The 20500-nt window shown below is 42.2% G+C and overlaps 1 protein-coding gene across 5 annotated transcripts in view; it reads left to right on the plus strand.

Annotated features, from left to right (window-relative positions):
• The window catches only part of LOC125452355 (WD repeat-containing protein 26), a 112645-nt gene that overhangs the window by 51273 nt on the left and 40872 nt on the right, over window positions 1–20500 (plus strand). For all 5 annotated transcript variants that reach the window (XM_048530628.2, XM_048530626.2, XM_048530627.2 and 2 more), the window contains exon 7: window positions 16330–16468. In XM_048530628.2, the coding sequence (XP_048386585.1) occupies window positions 16330–16468 (139 nt within the window). The remainder of the gene's footprint in view (window positions 1–16329; window positions 16469–20500) is intronic.

Raw genomic sequence — 20500 nt, forward strand, 5'->3', positions numbered from 1 at the left:
TATCAAAATAGGGAAGACTTAATAAAACTATATAAAACGCAAGTCAGACTACAGTTGGAATACTGTTGTAGGCCAGAGAAGGTTTGTTCCTTTAATCCCGGGTAGAGATGGACTGTCGTATGAGAAGGGATTTTGTAGCTTGGACTGAGCCTTGTTTGAAAATAGAAGAAAAAGTGACCTTATTGAAGCATGCAGGATTGTTAGGGGACTTGATAGGATAGTTGTAGAATTTGTTGTTCCAGGACCAGTGGGCATAATCTGAGTAACTTCTGTTCCTGCATCTTATGGTCATTTCAGTCTTGAGTGAGAAATCTCTAACATCTAACATTTCCCCATCCTGTCAGCATTCATCCCATTGTTAATGGGGAGGGCAATCAAAGCAAGTGATCACATAATAAACTGGAAGGTTTTGAGATAACTGGAGGAAGTAAGAAACCTTGAAGTACAGGTCCACAGTTCCCTAAAGAAAAGACCTATAGATGAGGTAGCATTCAAGATAAGTGGTGTATTCCTTCATTGGCTGAATGTTGAATACAAGAGCAGGAATGTAATGTTGGAACTTTCGAGTCATTGGTTAGGTTGTAGCTGAAGTTCATGTACAGTTGTGATCATCACATTATGGAGAAGAGATTCTTCCAAAGAAGAGAATACAGAAGAGATGTACAAATATGTTGCCAGCTCTCAAATTACAGATGAGGAATGATTGGATTTGATTTGTTTTCCTTTGAAGAAGGAGGGCCCAGACCCGAAGCGTCAGCTTTCCTGCTCCTCTGATGCTGTCTGGGCTGCTGTGTTCATCCAGCTCTATACCCTGTTAGCTCAGATTCTCCAGCATAGGCAGTTTCTGCTATCTCTAAGTATCTCCCTCTATATCTAAATACTGAGGTGCTTTGGTTGAGTGAGCAGAAAACCTGTTTCCTGTAGAGGGGAGGTTAATTACATAGAACATTACAGCACAGTACAGGCCCTTCGGCCCTCGATGCTGTGCCGACCTGTCGTACCGATCTGAAGCCCATCTAACCTACATGATTCCATGTACGTCCATATGCTTATCCAATGACGACTTAAATGTACCAAAGGTTGGCGAATCTACTACCGTTGCAGGCAAAGCGTTCCATTCCCTTACTACTCTCTGAGTAAAGAAACTACCTCTGACATCTGTCCTATATCTTTCACCCATCAATTTAAAGCTATGCCCTCTCGTGCTCACCGTCACCATCCTAGGAAAAGGCTCTCCCTATCCACCCTATCTAACCCTCTGATTATTTTATGTCTCAATTAAGTCACCTCTCAACCTTCTCTCGAACGAAAACAGCCTCAAGTCCCTCAGCCTTTCCTCATAAGACCTTCCCTCCATACCAGGCAACATCCCAGTAAATCTGCTCAGTACCCTTTCCAAAGCTTCCACATCCTCCTTATAATACAGTGACCAGAACTGTACGCAATACTCCAAGTGTGGCTGCACCAGAGTTTTGTACAGCTGCAGCATAACGTCTTGGTTCTGGAACTCGATCCTTCTATTAATAAAACCTAAAACACTGTATGCCTTCTTAACAGCCCTATCAACCTGGGTGGCAACTTTCATGGATCTGTGTGCATGGACACCGAGATCTCTCTGCTCATCTACACTACCAAGAATCTTACCATTAGCCCAGTACTTTGCATTCTGGTTACTCCTACCAAAGTGCATCACCTCACACTTGTTTGCATTAAACTCCATTTGCCACCTCTCAGCCCAGCTCTGCAGCTTATCTATTTCTCTCTGCAACCTACAGCACTATCCACAACTCCAACGACCTTAGTGTCGTCTGCAAATTTACTAACCCATCCTTCTCCGCCCTCATCCAGGTCATTTATAAAAATGACAAACAGCAGTGGACCCAACACCGACCCTTGTGGTACACCACTAGTAACTGGTCTCCAGGATGAACATTTCCCATCAACTACCACCCTCTGTCTTCTTTCAGCAAGCCAATTTCCGATCCAAACTGCTATATCTCCCACAATTCTATGCCTCCGCATTTTGTACAATAGCCTACTGTGGGGAACCTTATCGAACGCCTTGCTAAAATCCACATACACCACACCAACCAGTTTACTCTCATCTACCTGTTTGGTCACCTTCTCAAAGAACTCAATAACGTTTGTGAGGCACGACCTTCCCTTCACAAAACCGTGCTGACTATCCCTAATCAATTTATTCTTTTCTAGACGATTATAAATCCTATCCCTTATAACCTTTTTCACCCCTTTGCCAACAACTGAGGTAAGGCTCACTGGTCTATAATTACCAGGGTTGTCTCTACCCCCTGCTTCTTGAACAGAGGAACCACATTTGCTATCCTCCAGTCATCTGGCACTATTCCTGTAGACAATGACGAGTTAAAGATCAATGCCAAAGGCTCGGCAATCTCCTCCCTGGCTTCCCAGAGGATCCTAGGATAGATCCCATTCGGCCCAGGGGACTTATCTTTCTTCACCCTCTTGTAGGATTTCTAATACCTCTTCCTTGTGAACCTCAATCCCACCTAGTCTAGTAGCCTGTATCTCAGTATTCTCCTCGACAACATTGTCGTTTTCTAGAGTGAATGCTGTCGAAAAATATTCATTTAGTGCCTCCCCTATCTCCTCTGACTCCACACACAACTTCCCACTACTATCCTTGATTGGCCCTAATCTTACTTTTGTCATTCTTTTATTCCTTAAATACCTATAGAACGCCTTAGGGTTTACCCTGATCCTATCCGCCAACAACTGCTCATGTCTCCTCCTGGCTCTTCTGAGCTCTCTCTTTAGGTCTTTCCTGGCTACCTCTTAGCACTCCAGCGCCCTAACTGAGCCTTCACATCTCATCCGAACATAAGCTGCCTTCTTCCTCTTGACCAGAGATTCCACCTGCTTCGTAAACCACGGCACCCATGCTGTACAGCTTCCTCCGTGCCTGACAGGTACATAGTTATCTAGGACACACAGGAGCTTTTCTTTGAATAGGCTCCACATTTCTAATGTGCCCATCCCCTGCAGTTTCCTTCCCCATCCTATGCTCCCTAAATCTTGCCTAATCTCATCGTAATTGCCTTGCCCCCAGCTATAACTCTTGCCCAGTGGTATACACCTATCCCTTTCCATCACTAAAGTAAACATAACAGAATTGTGATCGCTATCACCAAAGTGCTCACTACTTCCAAATCTAACACCTGGCCGGGCTCATTACCCAGTACCAAATCTAATGTGGCTTCGCCCCTTGTTGGCCTATCTACATACTGTGCCAGGAAGCCCTCCTGCGCACACTGGACAAAAACTGACCCATCTATAGTACTCGAACTATAGTGTTCCCAGTCAATATTTGGAAAGTTGAAGTCCCCCATTACAACTACCCTGTCTCTCTCACTCCTATTGAGAATCATCTTTGCTATCTTTTCCTCTACATCTCTGGAACTATTCGGAGGCCTATAGAAAACTCCCAACAGGGTGACCTCTCCTTTCCTGTTTCTAACCTCAGCCCGTACTACCTCAGTTGACGAGTACCAAAACATCCTTTCTGCAACTGTAATACTGTCCTTGACCAAGAATGGCACACCTCCCCCCATTTTACCATATTCTCTGTTCTTACTGAAACATCTAAATCCCGGAATCTGCAACAACCACTCCTGTCCCTGCTCTATCCATGTCTCTGAAATGGCCACAACATCGAAGTCCCAGGTACTAACCCATGCTGCAAGTTCACCCACCTTATTCCAGATGCTCCTGGCATTGAAGTAGACACACTTCAAACCAACTTCTTGCTTGCCGGTGCCATCTTGAGTCCCTGCAACTTTATTTCAGACTTCCCTACGCTCAACCTTTTCTATAGTTGAACTACAATTTTGGTTCCCATCCCCCTGCTGAATTAGTTTAAACCCACCTGAATAGCCTTAGCAAATTCCCCCCCCCCCAGGATATCGGTACCCCTCCGGTTCAGGTGAAGACCATTTTGCTTGTAGAGGTCCCACCTACCCCAGAAAGAGCCCCAATTATCCAAGAATCCAACACCCTTCCTCCTGCACCATCCCTGTAGCCACGTGTTCAACTCCTCTCTCCCTATTCCTCGCCTCACTACCACGTGGCACGGGCAACAAACCAGAGACGACAACTCTGTTCATCGTAGCTCTCAGCTTCCATCTGAGCTCCCTGAATTTCTGCCTTAAATCCCCATCTCTCTTCCTGCCTATGTCGTTGGTGCAAATGTGGACCATAACTTGGGGCTGCTCCCCCTCCCCCTTAAGTATCCCAAAAACACGATCAGAGACATCACGCACCCTGGCACCTGGGAGGCAACGCACCAACTGTGAGTCTCTCTCGTCCCCACAGAACCTCCTATCTGTCCCCCTAACTATGAAGTCCCCAATGACTACTGCTCTGCTCCTCTACCCCCTTCCCTTCTGAGCAGCAGGGACAGACTCTGTGCCAGAGACCTGTGCCCCACTGCCTTCCCCTGGTAAGTCATCTCTCTTCTCTTTCTCCCTCCCCCCTGCCCCTCCCAAACTGTGTCCAAAACGGTATACTTATTGTTGAGTGGAATGGCCACAGGGGATCCCTGCACTGCCTGTCGGTTCCCTTTCTGTCCCCTGACCGTAACCCATCTGCCTTTTTCTTGTACCTGAGGAGTGACTACCTCCCTGTAACTCCTCTCAATAACCCCTCTGCCTCCCGAATGATCCGAAGTTCATCCAGCTCCAGCTCCCGTTCCCTAACGCGGTTTTCGGAGCTGGAGTTGGGTACATTTCCCGCAGCTGTAGTCAGCAGGGAACACTAGTGGTGACCCTTACCTCCCACATTCTGCAGGAGGAACATCCAACTGCCCTGACCTCCATTCCCATTATTCTAAATTCCCCAGACTGTTAAAAAATAAAGAATAAAAAATAAACTATTACTTGGGGTACAGATATAAAGCGATTGGTAGAAGGATTAGGGGGACTTGAGGAAAAACCTTTGAGTGCAAAGGGTCTTGGGAGTCTGGAATTTGCTGATCTCTGGAGTCAGTGGTTGAGTTGGAGATCTCCAACTTCTTTACAAGGAAGTTGGACAGTACCTGAAACACTAACCTGTCCGTATATTTCTTGTGTTCTCTTCACAGCTTTGTCATCAGCAAATTTGGCATTCACTCTTGCTTTTCGCCGTAGTCAGTCATGTATATAAATTGTAAATGTTTGAAGTCCCAGTAATTTTTTGGCGCACTATTCATTACATCTTGCCAATTTGAAAAGGACCAATTTACATCTATTTGGTGCTTCCTGTTAGCCAACTAATCTTGTGTCCATGTTAATCTGCAGTCCTCTGCACCATGAGCTTTTAGTAACAACAATAATATTTTAATGTGTGACACCTGATCATATATCTTCTGGAAATCTAACTAAATAATATTCACAGAGTCATCTTTAACCACAGCACTACTGAAACCTCCTGAAAGAGCTCCATAGATTGGGAAATCCTGTTTAGACTCTGAGCATTGGTTGTACCAAGTTATCAAGAACTGCATTCATGGCAACCTACACGTCCTTAGAATTTACTGAGTACTACTCTGGTAATTGTAATTTTCTGAATTCCTTTCAATTTGTAATTTATTGCTGCTTCTTGGATATTAGTCATAATGAATGCTGACATGGAAAACCTGTACAATTCAGCTGTCATTTCGTACTTTCCATTATTAGTCCTCCACTCTGACTTTTTCTGTAGTGACTCCCTGTGTACTCTGAGCCAAACAGTTTTACTTCGGCCCGTTGTGCCTGTGCCAATCAAGCACCTCTTTATTGCAGTCCTGTTTTCCAGCAGTTGGTCTATTAGTCTTGTATGGTATGGTGCTACTTAAAAAAAAATTGATAGCTCTTGCCTCCACACCCTTATTTGCAGGAAGTTTGAGATGCTTACCATCCTCTGCATGAAACAAATTTGCCCTTCATATTTGATCTGTACCTCACGTTTTTGACCTGCTCAAAAGACAAGTTTTTGTCTTATCTACCGCTCATAATTTTGTACATCACAATCTTCTCTGAGGAAAACAATCCCAGCGTGCCTGGTCTCTTCATAGCTGAACCACTGCAGCCCAGGCAACATCCTGGTGAATCTCTCTGCACCCTGTACTGCAGTCACACCCTTCCTGTAATGTGGTAACTGTGCACAATACTCTAGTTGTAGTCTGACTAACATCTTGTGAAGCACCATCAAAAGCTCGTGAGCTTGTATTAAAATAACAATGGCCTGTATCCCGTATACCAGCTTAACCACCTTATCTGCCCGTTCTGTTGCATTCGAGGATCGGTGGACATGCATGCCATGGTCCATCTGCTATTTTGTTCCTAGGATCGTGCCATTCATTGTGGTACTCCCTTGCCTTGTTGGGCCTCCCAGAATACATCAGCCGGCACTTTTCATGATTAAGTTCAGTTTTCCACTTCTGTCCACCTGACCAGTCCATTCATATTATCTTGTCGGCTACAGCTTTCTGCTTGCTATTTATGTCAACAGTTGTTGTCATGTGCAAGCATATGGATCTGGATCCAAATCTAAGAGATGTGAACATTACTGTACACTACAAAATAGCCCAGCAAGAAACCCTATGCTACACCACTGGAAGTTATTCTCAAAACACTCATTGGCCATCACACACTCGGCTTCCTGCTACTAAAACAATTTTCCACATCTCCCTGGATCGCTTGAGCTATCAGTCTGCCACATTAGACCTTTTCAAAAGCTTTACTGAAGTCCATACAGACTACAACATGCACTGCATTGCATTTGCCCTCATCCACACATTATACACGCCAAAATCCACTTTTCAAATTCTGCCACCTGTCACAATGGAATTAGAACCTGGTTCCCAGAGTGATGTCTATATCACTAATCAGTAACAACACAATGATGACATTGTCTCTCCTTTTGAAAAACAATTCTAGAAATTGTTACTATCCTTTTAATGTATATTTCTGGCTAACTTCCTCTCCTACTGATTTCCCTCTCTACTAATTATTGCTCATCCTTAGTTGTTTTTAACATTCTGTGCAATCTTCTGACCTGCCTTTGCACAATTTTCTACCGCCTCCTCTTTTAGTTCAACACTTTTTTTAATTTTGTAGTGAACCACTGCGGTTTCAGACACATTTGCAGAGCCAAGGGGTTGGTTGCAAATTTTTCATCACCCTGCCAGGCATACTGATGATGTCACCTCCAATGATGCATCAGTGTTCTGTCCTGCTTGTTATTTACATGCCTGTGCTTGCTGGGGTGTTTGGTGTTACTTCTGGCTTTGTTTCTCAGTGGTTTGTACACAGGGTCTGATTCAAAGTGTTTGGAGTTCTGGTTGGAATACCAGGCCTCCAGGAATTCCCTGGCATGTCTCTGTTTGGCTTGTGAGATTATTGAAGTCTTGTCCCAGTTGAATTCATGTCCCTTGTCCATGCGTTGTGAGACAAGTGAGAATTGGTTGTGTCTCTTGGTGGCTAGTTGGTGTTCATGTATTTTTACGGTCAGTAATCTTCCAGTTTGGCCTATGCGTTGTTTCTCTCAGTCCTTGTGTCGTATTTTCTATATAACCCCAGTTTTTGCTGGTTTTGGGTGTGGGATCCTTTACATTGATCAGTTGCTGTCGTCAGGTGGTTGACGGTTTGTGGGCCACTCTGATAACTAGGGGTCTGAGTAGTCTTGTGGTTATCTGAAATATCCTTTATGTATGTTAGGGTGATTAGTGAGTCCGTTCCTGTTGTGGTCTGTTTCGGAGATAATGACGGGTTGTGCTTTTCGAGTATTCATTTCTTTTGAAGACTCCGTGTAAGTGTTACTGTTTGCATTGCATAGTTCCCTGTTGCTGTAATGTGTGTGACTCATTTAAATAGTGTCCTGATGAAGCACCACTTGTGGGTGTTGGGGTGGTTGCTAGTGGAATTGAGTATTTGGTTTGTTTGTGTAGTCTTTCTATATATTCTAGTCTGAAAATCCCTGTTTTTGCATTCTACCATTAGGCCCAGGAAGGGTAATAGGCTATTGTTCTCTTTCATGAATTTTATCCTGATAAGGATATTGTTTGTGTCAGGTTTCTTCTAGTTTTGAGTGATTAATAATCACAAAGGTGTCATCTATGTATTGGACCCGGAGTTTGGGTTGTGTAGTGGGCTGCACTGTCTGTTCTAACCTTTTTCATTACTGCTTCTGCAATCAATCCTGATATTGGAGATCCCATTGGTGTTTTGTTGATTTGTTTGTCTTGGCTGTCTTTGAAGGTGAAAGTGGGTCGTGAGGCACATATCTAGTAGTTTCATGGTGTCCCTATTGACGTTGGTGACCTGGATTGCCTGTTGACATAATTCATCTCACAGTTTGGCAATGTTGCTTTGGCTAGATTGATGTTTATGGATGTAAATCATGCAATTACTATAGCCACTGATGGCAGGTCCATCCCACAATTTTTCCTCAGGCAGTGTATTCTAAAATGACTCCGCTCTCAGAACAACTTTCTCTCAATCTGTCTTAAGGTCACACCAGGTTTTGAAATAGTACGTTCCCTTGTTCTAAAAACATCCCTCCTAAGTCTGCTTTGTGAAGGCCATTCAGGATCTTGTACACTTCAAGTTATCCCCTGTCTTTTAAATTCCAGTAGAAACAAGTCCAGCCTGTCTTACAAAAGACAGCCCACTAATTCCAGGTATCAACCTGTTAAACAATCTCCGAACTGCCTCTGCATCTGCATCCACCCTTAAAATACACCACAGTCATAAAGTAATGCAGCATAGACGTAGACCCTTCAGCCCAAACTGGTCCATTCTGATCATAGTGCACACTCAGCTAGGTCTGATTGGCTGCATTTAGCCCATATCCCCTTCAACCTTTCCCATTCGTGGACCCATCCAAATGTTTTTTTAAATATTGCTATTGTACCTAACTCAACCACTTTCTCTGGCAGCCTATTTCACATATGCACCACTCTGTGCGAAGTTGTTGCCCATCTAGTCCTTGTTAAAGCTATCCCCTGTCACCTTAAACCAATGCCATCTAGTTTTCAATTCTCCATCCTTGAGAAAAAGACTATACATGTCCATCCTATCTATGTCCTTCATGATCTTATGCACCTCAATGAGGTCACCCCTTATTCTCCTACGTTCCAAGGAATAAAGTCCTGTGCTAGCCAATTTCTCCCTATAATTCAGGCCTACTTATCCGAGCAATGTCCTTGTAAATAATCTTTGCACGTTTTCCAGTTTATCTGTCTTTGCTATAACAGGGTATCCAAAACTCTACACAGTACTCCATGCATGGCCTCTCCAACTTACCCCAACTGACTTGTAGAAGTGTAACATAACGTTCCGATTCCTATACTCAATGCCTTGACCGATGCTAAACGCCTTCATTACCCTATCCACCTGTGACGTCGCTTTCGACAAATCATGTACATGTACTCCTAGGTCCCTCTGTTCACAGCAGTCTTCAGATGCTCACCATTAATCCTCCAGTCCTACCTTGGTTTGACTTTCCAAAATGCAACATCTCAGGCTTATCTCTATTGAATTGCATTTGACAGTCCTCAGCCCACTTCCCCATCTGATCAAGATCTCTCTGTAATTTTTGATAACGTTCCTCGCTGTCATCAATACCTCCTCATTTTGTATCATCCACAAACTTACTCATCATGCCTTGTACATTCACGTCCAAATGATTTGTGTAAGTAACAAAAGCTCCGGCACCAACCCCTGTGGCACACCATTAGTCACAGGTCTCCAGTCTGAGAGACAACCTTCAACTATCACCGTCTGTTTCCTACCATTGAGCCAATTTTGAATCTAGTATACTAGCTCTCCCTGGATCCCATGCGATCTAACCTTCGTGACTAGCCTCCTATGTCCATATAAACAACATCCACTGCATTACCCATATCTATCCTCTTGGTTACCTCTTCGAAAAACTCTAAAAAGATTTGTCTGACATGACTTTCTGCGCACAAATCATGTTTACTATACTTAATCAGTCCTTGACTATCCATATGTTGGTTGATCCTATCCCTCTGTATCCTCTCCACTGACTTGTCTACCACTGATGTCGGGCTCACTGGCCTGTAGTCCCCTGCCGCCTTCTTGCTACATTCCTTAAACAATGGAACGACATTAGCCACCCTTCAGTCTTCCAGAACTTCAGTGGCTAAAGATGAAGCAAAAATCTCTGCGAGGGCCTCTGCACTTTCTTTCCTACCTTCCCACAATGCCTGAGCATGGACTTATTTAAGTCCAGGGAATTTATCCACCTTAATATGCTTTAAGGCTGCAAACATCACCTCTCAAGAAATATCTCGTGTGTAATATCTAGTGTGGTCCAAAACCTTCACTCTTGTTTTCCTTAATTTCTTAGCATTCATGATTCTTTCTTCGGTAAACACTGAGGAGAAACATTCAATTAAAATCTCCCCATCTCCTGTGGCTCCACACATAGACAGATATGCTGATCTTTATGGGGATCTGTTCTCTCCATGACCACCCTTTCACTCTTAATATAGCTATAGAATCTCTTGGAATTATCTTTAACCTTACCTGTCAGATCCATCTCATACTCTATTTTTGCTCTTATGATTTCCATTTTAAGTGTGCTGCTACACATTTTATAGCCATCTGCCCAAACCTGAATGTTCTCCAGATCTTCCTACACATGTACAGAGTTCTTCAGTACCTGAAGGGTTGAAAATGACACTGAATATTGTGTGGACATGACCGCTTCAGACCTTATGATGGAGAGGTCTTGAAGCAGGTTAAGATTGCCAAGCCAGAACACTCACTGAGGAGCTCCTGCTGTGATCTCCTGAGCTGAGATGATTTTAATCATCATCCTTTTGTTCTAGGTATGACTCCAGATAGCAGAGTTTTCCCTCATTTCCCATTGACTCTGGTTTTTCTTCTTGATGTCATACCCAGTCAAATGCTGCCCCAATGTCAAGGGCAGACCCTCTCACTTCCCCCTCAGGAGCTTCATTTTTTTTCATGATTGGACCAAGGCTGTAATGATATCAAGAGACGTCTATACCTCAACCCCCACAAACCAGGCATTGTTATCACAGTCAACTATTTTACACCACCCATCGTTGGCCACTAACAGTCCCCATTAAAAGCTGTTCACACTCTAGCCAGATTTGTTATCCACTCCCCTTGTCCAATTGCTCTTCTCTCTCTGGATTCTATGCCCATGTTCTGTTCACTGCTTACCCCCTCCTCCCTACCCCTCCTTAGGCATATAAACCGGCATTTTCCTAGCTACCATTAGTTCTGAGGAAAGGTCACTTGACCTGAAATGTTAACTCTGATTTCTGTCCTCAGATGCTGCCAGACCTGCTGAGTTTTAACAACAATTTCTGTTTTTTGTCTCTGATTTACAGCATCCGTAGTTCTATCAGTCTTTATTTTGTCTGTTGTAATCATGATCAAAAGAGTATTTGGAAATTTTGAAGGGATGTAATTTAAGTCGCACAATAGAATAGAAACCCTTGTCTTTTTGTTGAGTTTAAATGGGTTGCAATAAATAGACTTCCTTTCTATAATAAAAATCCCATGTGAATTGTGTCCTGATTAACAGCCAGTCAGTCAAATGGATCATTTTGACAGTTTTGTGGAATTTTATAATTTTATGATGGCTTGTAGAACAGTGTTGCACTGATCGTGACACACTCTTAACTTTCCAGTAAAGTCATGGTACTTGTTTTAAAATTTTAAAAATATGACACCTGTAGCTGACACATCCCTAAGTTCTATTCTGAAATCTCTGACTGGGATTAAAATCTTAGCAGTCTCACTTAAGTGAGAAAGTTACAACTGATCTACAGCTGCCTGCGTTGCTTTCATCAAAGGATTCAAAATACATTGAATGCAAAGAATGTGTCGGAAAATAGGGAATAGCGGATTGAGGTAGATGGTCAACCATAACTGTAGTAAATGACAGCAGGCTTGAAGGGCTGAATGGCCTACCTTTGCTGTTTTCTGTTTCCAAGTTTAACCTTGAAGCATGTGGGATTACCCAGCACTGCATCTCATGGTGAGCTATACTGGACTGTTCAAAGAACAAAGAAAATTACAGCACAGGAGCAGGCCCTTCGCCCGTCCAAGCCTGCGCTGATCAAGATCCTCTGTCTAACCTGTCATCTATTTTTTAACGGTCTGTGTCCATTTGCTCTCTGCCCATCCATGTACCTGTCCAAATATATCTTAAAAGACGCTAACGTGTCTGCGTCTACCACCTCGGCTGGCAACATGTTCCAGGCGCCCACCACCCTCTGTGTAAAGAACTTTCCACGCATATCTCCCTTAAACTTTCCTCCTCTCACTTTGAACTCATGACCCCTAGTAATTGACTCCCCCACTCTGGTTGGGGGGGCGGGGGCATGGTCGAGAGAAAGCTTTTTGCTATCCACCCTGTCTATACTCCTCATGATTTTGTAGACCTCAATCAGGTCCCCCCTCAATCTCCGTCTTTCTAATGAAAATAATCCTAATCTACTCAACCTCTCTTCATAGCTAGCACCCTCCATACCAGGCAACATCCTGGTGAACCTCCTCTGCACCCTCCAAAGCATCCACATCCTTTTGGTAATGTGGCAACGAGAACTACACACAGTACGCCAAATGTGGCCGAACCAAAGTCCTGTACAACTGCAACATGACCTGCCAACTCTTGTACTCAATACCCCGTCCAATGAAGGAAAGCATGCCATATGCCTTCTTGACCACCCTATTGACCTGCGTTGTCACCTTCAGGGAACAATGGACCTGAACACCCAGACCCCTCTGTTCATCAATTTTCCCTAGGACTTTTCCATTTACTGTATAGTTCGCCCTTGAATTTGATCTTCCAAATTGCATCACCTCGCATTTGCCCGGATTGAACTCCATCTGCCATTTATCTGTCTAACTCTCCAGTCTATCTATATTCTGCTGTAATTTCTGACCATCCCCTTCTCTATCAGCTACTCCACCAATCTTGGTGTCATCTGCAAACTTGTTGATCAGACCACCTACACCTTCCTCCAAATCACTTACATATATCACAAACAACAGTGGTCCCAGCACAGATCCCTGTGGAACACCACTGGTCACAGGTCTCCAATTTGAGAAACTCCCTTCTACTACTACTGTCTGTCTCCTGTTGCCTAGCCAGTTTTTTTATCCATCTAGCTAGCACACCCTGGACCCCATGTGACTTCACTTTCTACATCAGCCTGCCATGGGGAACCTTCTTCAAAAGCAATGGAGCAACAAAGCTCCATGCTTGGTGAGAAATGGACATGCTTCAGGCAAAATCAGATTAACATTTCTCAGATACTAGTGAATTGTATAATTCTTGAATGTTGGAGGGTGATGTGAGACCTGCCTTTTCAAGGCTTACTTCTCTGTTTTCAATTCACCTCGTCAGTGGTAAACTACAACCTGACCAATCCTGAACCCAGAACAGATGATACTAGTTTACATTGATGCATTGTCCTCAAAATGTAATATTGTCTCAAATGAATCAGTTGACTTTACTTGTTCTTCCAAGCTGCAAGGAACTCTTTGTTATTCTGCTCTTTTTTTAAAATCTTGTGTCCACTTTTCTTTTTAGTTCATGGTCTGAAAATGATTTATTTTAGTTTGCATTTTGAACTAGTGGCATGTGGGTTTTGGTCTTGCATGAGGGAGTTTAATGCTTAACTCGTGCTGGGCCTGGTGTTCTAGTGAATCGAATCTTTATGACTGTAGAGAGCATTAAACTAATGAAGCATTAAGGGGTGGTCATGGGTAGAGGGAAGTGCTTGGAAGTGGAAAAATATAGGCTCACAAAGCAAGAGGGTATGTCAACATGACAGGGCAGCTATTTGGATGACAGTAACCAGAGTGGGACAGGAAGGGACAAAGTGTACAAACTTAGGGAAAAAAAGTGGTTAATAGAGTATAAGAGGGAAAGAAAAATGGTGAAAAGGAAAAATTAATAGCTCTTACATGTATATAGTATGCAGAACAAAATAGATGAATTAACAGCCCAAAGTAGGTTAATGTATATGATGTTATAGCTATTAGAGACATGGCTACAAGGAATCTAAAGGTGGAAATTAAAATTTCATGGTTATGTGACTTTCCGAAAGGACAGGTAAAAACTAAAAGGTGGTGGGGTAGCATTCTTAATATTGGATGGAATAAGTATTGAGATTGGTTGCTTTGCCGAGCTGGTTTATTGCTCCGCACACGTTTCGTTACTGTGCTTGGTAACATCCTCAGTGCAGCCTCTGATGAAGCATCGGTGTGTTTTCCTGCCTGGTTTTTAAACTCTGGGGTCCGTTGCGATGGATACCAAGCATGGTAACGAAATGTCTGCGGAACAACCAACCAGCTTGGTGAGCCAACCAACATCAACACCCACAACCCGAGCTACAAATCTACTCTAAAACCTTGGAATAAACGTGATAACAACAAGAAATAATTTTGGATCAGAGGATATAGAATTCGTTTGGCTGTAGGGAAAAAAGGAAAAGCTGATCATGATAGAAGGCGTCTATAGGCTCCCTAACTGTATCAACTCGGTTGACTCAGTTGGGCAGAGAATGAATCATAATCTAGAGGCCATGTGACAAAGGCAGTATATTAGTCATCAGTGTCTTTAATCTTTAGATTGGATAGGCAAAGGAAGCCATGAAGAAAAATTCCTAGTGATTTGGGACCATTTCAAAGAATAACATGGATCCAACCACTGATCAGGCTTCTTGCATCTGGTAATATAAAATGCGATGTCTGAAATAAACGATTTCAGAAAGGATCTTAGAGGGAACGGTGACCCATAAAATGGTAGAATTTAGATCAAAATTGGAAATGGCAAAACTCACTGCAACGGACAGGACAGAATAAATTGCAAGCAGAGTAGAACAACATTGCTTCATTGGATGCCTCACGTGATGTTGCCTAGCATGGTGACGAAACGTCTGAACAAAAACAAATCAGATTAGCGAGCAAGTCAACAACCTCAAAAACTTTATTAAAATGTTATATGTATAATGTAAAAGAAGATATAAACGTAATTTTAGAATTTGGATTTCAAAGTAGTAGCATATAGTGCTGGTTACATTTGTGGAGAACTTTTTTAGAAAGCGGGGTCAATTGGTCCATCTGGAAGTGACTTAAGCTTGTATCTGGCAGAGGACAAGTGACTGTGAGCCCCTTAAGTATTAATGAAATAAGATGTTTATATTGTGATTTATGACAGTAAACGGGCCAGTAGCTCGGTTTCAGTTCAGAATAATCAACGATTGATTTTAGTATAGAAAATCCAGAGACTGAGTTTTAATGGCAGCTTGGTTGGACACCTGACTGCTGCCAGAAACACGTTTTGTTTCCTCTCCATACATCAGTGTAGGGGATATTTCGGGGAGAGCACTGTCAACCCAATAGACAAATGAACCTTCCAGGCCAGGGGTATTTGGTCAGAAATCCGCAGATTCTTAAAACCTGAGAAAATTGCAAGTCTGTTTTGTGATATAAAAAGACTCCATAGTTCACAGCGCAGAAACTGGGGTGAATCAATTAAGTAAACTCAACAATTTTGTTGTAAAGCGGCAATTTCTCTAGATTTGTTTCTGCAAAGAATTGTGCCAGGAAACCATTTGTTTTTCTAACTATGTTCTGTGTTGCCTGTGTAGCTTGGTTTTTGTTTTGTATTCATTTTTTTTGTGAAATTAATTTCTGATCTATACTAACAGGACATCCGCAGCTTTGTGAATGTCTCAGTCACTAACTACATATGTAAAAAAGAAAAATCAAGCCAGGTTTGTTTTGGGATCTGACTCATCCAGAATATCATAACTGGAATTATAACCAGCATTCCCTCTAATTTTCACACTGGCTGTGCAGGCCTTTCTCGCTTCGGCGTGGCAGTTACTTACAGAACCAAAGGTCAATGCTACGATCAGCATGCTGACACTGATTACCGTTGCGTGGAATATTGGAGTGCTATGCATGCACGCGGCTACACGGCTTAGGAGGAATGTTGATCATAACAGTGTAGATGTTAAAAAATCTCAAAAATCTGTACCAACTGTAGGCAGTCTAATGTTTCTTAACAGAAGTGGAATACTGCAGATGTTGCAAATCTGAAATAAAAATTTTAAAATGCTGGAAATACTGATCAGGCCAGAAACATGAGAATTTTTCTGAGCTTTCATTAGAACTTTAATCAGGTGAGTATTTCCAGAATTTCTTTTTTGTTGTAGTACTGGATATGTCAGTGTCATAGTTAAAAGATACGGTGAAAAGCTTTTAAAAGACAAAAAGGCAAGTGTTTTAATTTTCGTTTTTCCTTTTTTTTAAGGAAGCAGTTCCCTTGCTATACACAGCAGATTCTCACAGAACATTGCAATGAGGTGTGGTTCTGCAAGTTCGCTAATGATGGCACTAAATTAGCAACAGGATCCAAGGACACCACAGTTATTATTTGGCAGGTTGATTTAGTAAGTATGATGGAAATCCTGGGCTTTACTTGGCCTTTATTTAGATCATTGTATTTTCAATTTGTGGTAAATTGTTTGCATTAACTCAACATGCCTATCTTTTCCAAGGAATTGCATTGTTTCAACTACAGTACTACAAGTCCCCTTTTTAACATTACCTTGTTTAGCATTGTTGCATTTTAATGTTGGGCAAAAAAATTTGGATGAGTACTTGAAATATCGTAATATTCAAAAATATGGACAATGGATAGTGGAGTCAGCATTCTTCTAGTGGTAGTTACGTTGGTGCAGACTTGATGGGTCGAAGGGCTTTTTCTGTGCCGTAATGAATCTAAGTTACTAGTGCCAGTGGTATTGTTGCACATTGCAAAGTTCATTTTGCTGTGGTTCCTTGATATGTGGGTTATGTAGCTGCATTGGCCTCATTTTAGAGTGGCCTATCCCACTCTTTAGTCTGACTTGCAACCTCTCCTTGTGACTAAATCCTTTGTCTTATTACATTTCAGAGTGTCTGGCCCTCTGTCTTGCCAAGCTTCCACTCCCTGACTTTTCCTCTACTACTTCCCTCTCCTGAATCTATGGTTTTGCTAAAGAGCCAGTTCCAATCTAAAGACCAAACATCAGGATTATGGGAGTGCAGATTTATGCAGTACAGTACAGCACAGGAACAGGCCCTTGTGCCCACCAAGCCTGTACCAATTCCTGATGCTTATTTAGATCAACTACTTATTGCCCAAATGTGGCTTCCATCCCTTTGTTCGCTTACCATTCATGTGTCTATCAAGATGTGCCTTAAACATTGCTAATACCTCCACCACTTCTGCTGACCGTGCTTTCCAGGCAGCCACCACCCTGAAAAATTTTCCGTGTCTTTCTCTCTTAAACTTCCCCCTCTTGCCCTCAATCTCCGCACTGTTATAGTTGATTTTCCACTCTGGGAACAATAATCTGACTATCCATCTTCTCTTTGCCTGTCATAATTTTGCAGACCTCTATCAGATCACCCCCTCAGCCGCTTCATTTCCAGTGGGGAAAAATCCAAGTTTATCCAACCTCTCTTCATAATTAAAACCCTCCAAACTAGGAAACATGCTGTTAAACCTTCTCTGCACCCTCCGAAGCATCCATATCCTTCTGGTAGTGCAGTGACCAGAACTGCGCGCACTAATTGAAAAGCTTTGTATGGCTGTAACATAACTTGCCAATTTTTGCATTTGATGCCCCAGCCAATGAAGGCAAGTGTGCTGTATTTGAATGGTGCAGAAGTGTCAAGCTAGGCTGTTTATAATCCATGCACTACTTTTCCCAATATTCCCACTGCTGCCTCTCTCTCCTTCATACTCACTGAACGACCTCTGGAGATTAGTCAAAGTGACAGGAGGAGCAACTTCAAATTTTTATGTAAGCACAGTCATGACAATACCAGCATGATACTTCTGCACCATTGCAGCTTACACTTCTACAATCTTGATGCTTGGGTTTGGTTCTTAATCTTGAACAGGAATGCAGGTACAGGAGAAGGAAGCAGTGAAAGGATGAGTCAGGGAGCAGTTAGCTTGTCAAAAGGCTTAGGAATGGAAAGAGGCTGCAAAGTGGGGGTTGGGTACAGTGAGATGATCTGCAGCAACCAAATGGCTTGCATTTTTCAAATTTATTTAATTTTGAAGTAATTTAGTTTAGCAATGTTAAATATTCAACTTAGTGGTGGTATTTTAATTTTGCTGATGACGAAGATCTGACTGAACCTAACTGCAACTTTTACATTGATTATAATGGGAAAGTACGATATACTTGGTCATGACGTTTGGAAATACAACAACTTACTGTACAGTACTTAAAATATATACCTTACAGCATACCTTACATAAGGCTATTCAACAATGTTGTATGCAGTGTAGCACTTTCACATTTCTTTTCTCACACCCTTTTCTCACATTAATGTGGGCAGCATTGTAGTACTTTGCGCGAACACAATGCTCATTATTTATACCTGAATTGTTTATAATGGAAGCCCATTCATTCGTAGTCAGTTGTCAGTTTAGTTCTCGACTAAATGTGATCCAGAGGAATTTTAAGTTTTTTTTCTGGGAAAGCAGAATGCAAATTTCCTACACAACCAAAGTATTAAACTCCAAATAATGGGCTTTTTAACGATGTTGGGCTCATTCTTGAGAAACCAAAAAGGTGTGGGAAAACAGTGCTCGTGCTTGGTGCTTAAATTCCAAAGTGTTTCAGTTCCACAGCATTGATATACCTCATTGAGATTCTACAGAAATAATGAAGGTATAATAGGATTTAAACATAGAATCCCTAGTGCTGAATTTATAAGATCTTCAGTACTGGGTTCACTGCAGCATTTTGCTCACAATTCTCCATCAAAATGGCCTCAAGACAATAGTGCAGGAGCCCTGATCTAAGAAAATAACCAACTATGGGCCACAGTAAGCTTGCAAAATAGTATGTCAAAAATCAGACATTAGTAATGTCATGCACTGCCTGAACAGGTGGTTGAGGCAGGTATTGTTGTAACATTTAAGCATTTGAATGAATACTTAAAATGCCAGGGTATGGGGTATGGACCAAGTGCAGGTGAAGTGTAGTTTAGTGAAAACAAATGCTGGAGATCAGAGCGGATCAGGCAGCACTCGTGAAGAGAAGGTAAGCTAATGTTTCAAGTCTTTTTGAACAGCAACACGCCTTCATTGGCTGGGGCATCAAATGCAAAATTGGCATTGTATAGACAGAAATTCTTTAACAGACAAAGTTAATAAAGGGGAACCGGTAGGTATAGTGTATCTGGATTTCCAGAAGGTATTCGATGAGATACCATGTAAAAGATTATTGCACAAGATAAGAATTCACAAAATTGCAAGTAATGTATTAGCATGGTTTGAAGATTGGTTTACACACAAGAATCCAGAGTTGTGATGAATAGGTTTTTTCAGGTCAGAAAGACATGACTGGTTGAGTGCCACAGGATCAGTCCGAGGACATCAATTGGGATAACAAGGTGTAGAGCGGGATGAACATAGCAAGCCAAGCAGCATCAGAGGAGAAGGAAGGCTGACATTTCAGGCCTAGACCCTTCTTGCCTAGGCCTGAAACATCAGCCTTCCTACTCCTCTGCGGCTTGGCCTGCTGTGTTTGTCCAGCTCTACACCTTGTTATCTCAGATTCTGCAGAATCTACAGTTCCTACTATCTCTAGAACATCAATTGTTTGCACTCAGTCCCTTCCTCCAAGTCATTAAGATAGTGTATTCAAATTTTATGATACAAAAATGGATTGGAGAGCTTGTGAAGAGGGCGCAAGAAATCGACAAGGCAATGTAGGTTGAGGTGAGAGGGAAAAAGAAATTGGTAGGTGGAGTTTAATGTGGGAAAGTGAGAGATCATTTACTTTGATAGGAAGAGTCAAAAAGCAGCTACTAATTTAATAGAGGCACTCCACAAACGCGCAGCTTAGTGGTTTGAGTGTTCTTTGCATTAAACACAAAGTTAACATGCAGGTGCAACAAGTAATTCAGGCAGCAAACAGAATTTAGCCCTTTATTGCAAGGAAGTTTGACTTTAAAAATAGGAAATTTCTGTTACAGCTGTATAGGATGATTTTGCACCTGGAGTTTTGTGCGCAATTTTGGTCCTCTCATTTGAGAAGATGTACTGGCATTGGAGGCAGGTTAAGAGTCACACTGGGTAGTCACAGAATAAGAACGCTCCCATTTAAAATTCAGATGTGAAGGAGTTTCTTATGAGGGTAGTGAAAGCCTGGAATTCTTTACCCCAGAGTGTTGTGAAAGCCAGATCACTGGAAGTATTTCAAGAGGAGGTAAATAGATTCATTTGAAGTATCGAGAACTTGGGGTCTTTGAACAGAAGTGAATTTGAGGCCTGGTGCAGATCAGACATCTTGTAGAATGGAAGTGTAGGCTATAGGAGTTGATCTACTTCCATTCTTATTTTTTACGTTATTAACATCTCATCTGAAAGATGGTGTATCCAACTTTGAGTGTTCCCTCAACGTTGCACGGGA

This window comes from Stegostoma tigrinum, chromosome 4 (assembly GCF_030684315.1).
Source record: "Stegostoma tigrinum isolate sSteTig4 chromosome 4, sSteTig4.hap1, whole genome shotgun sequence".
Classification (NCBI taxonomy): domain Eukaryota; kingdom Metazoa; phylum Chordata; class Chondrichthyes; order Orectolobiformes; family Stegostomatidae; genus Stegostoma; species Stegostoma tigrinum.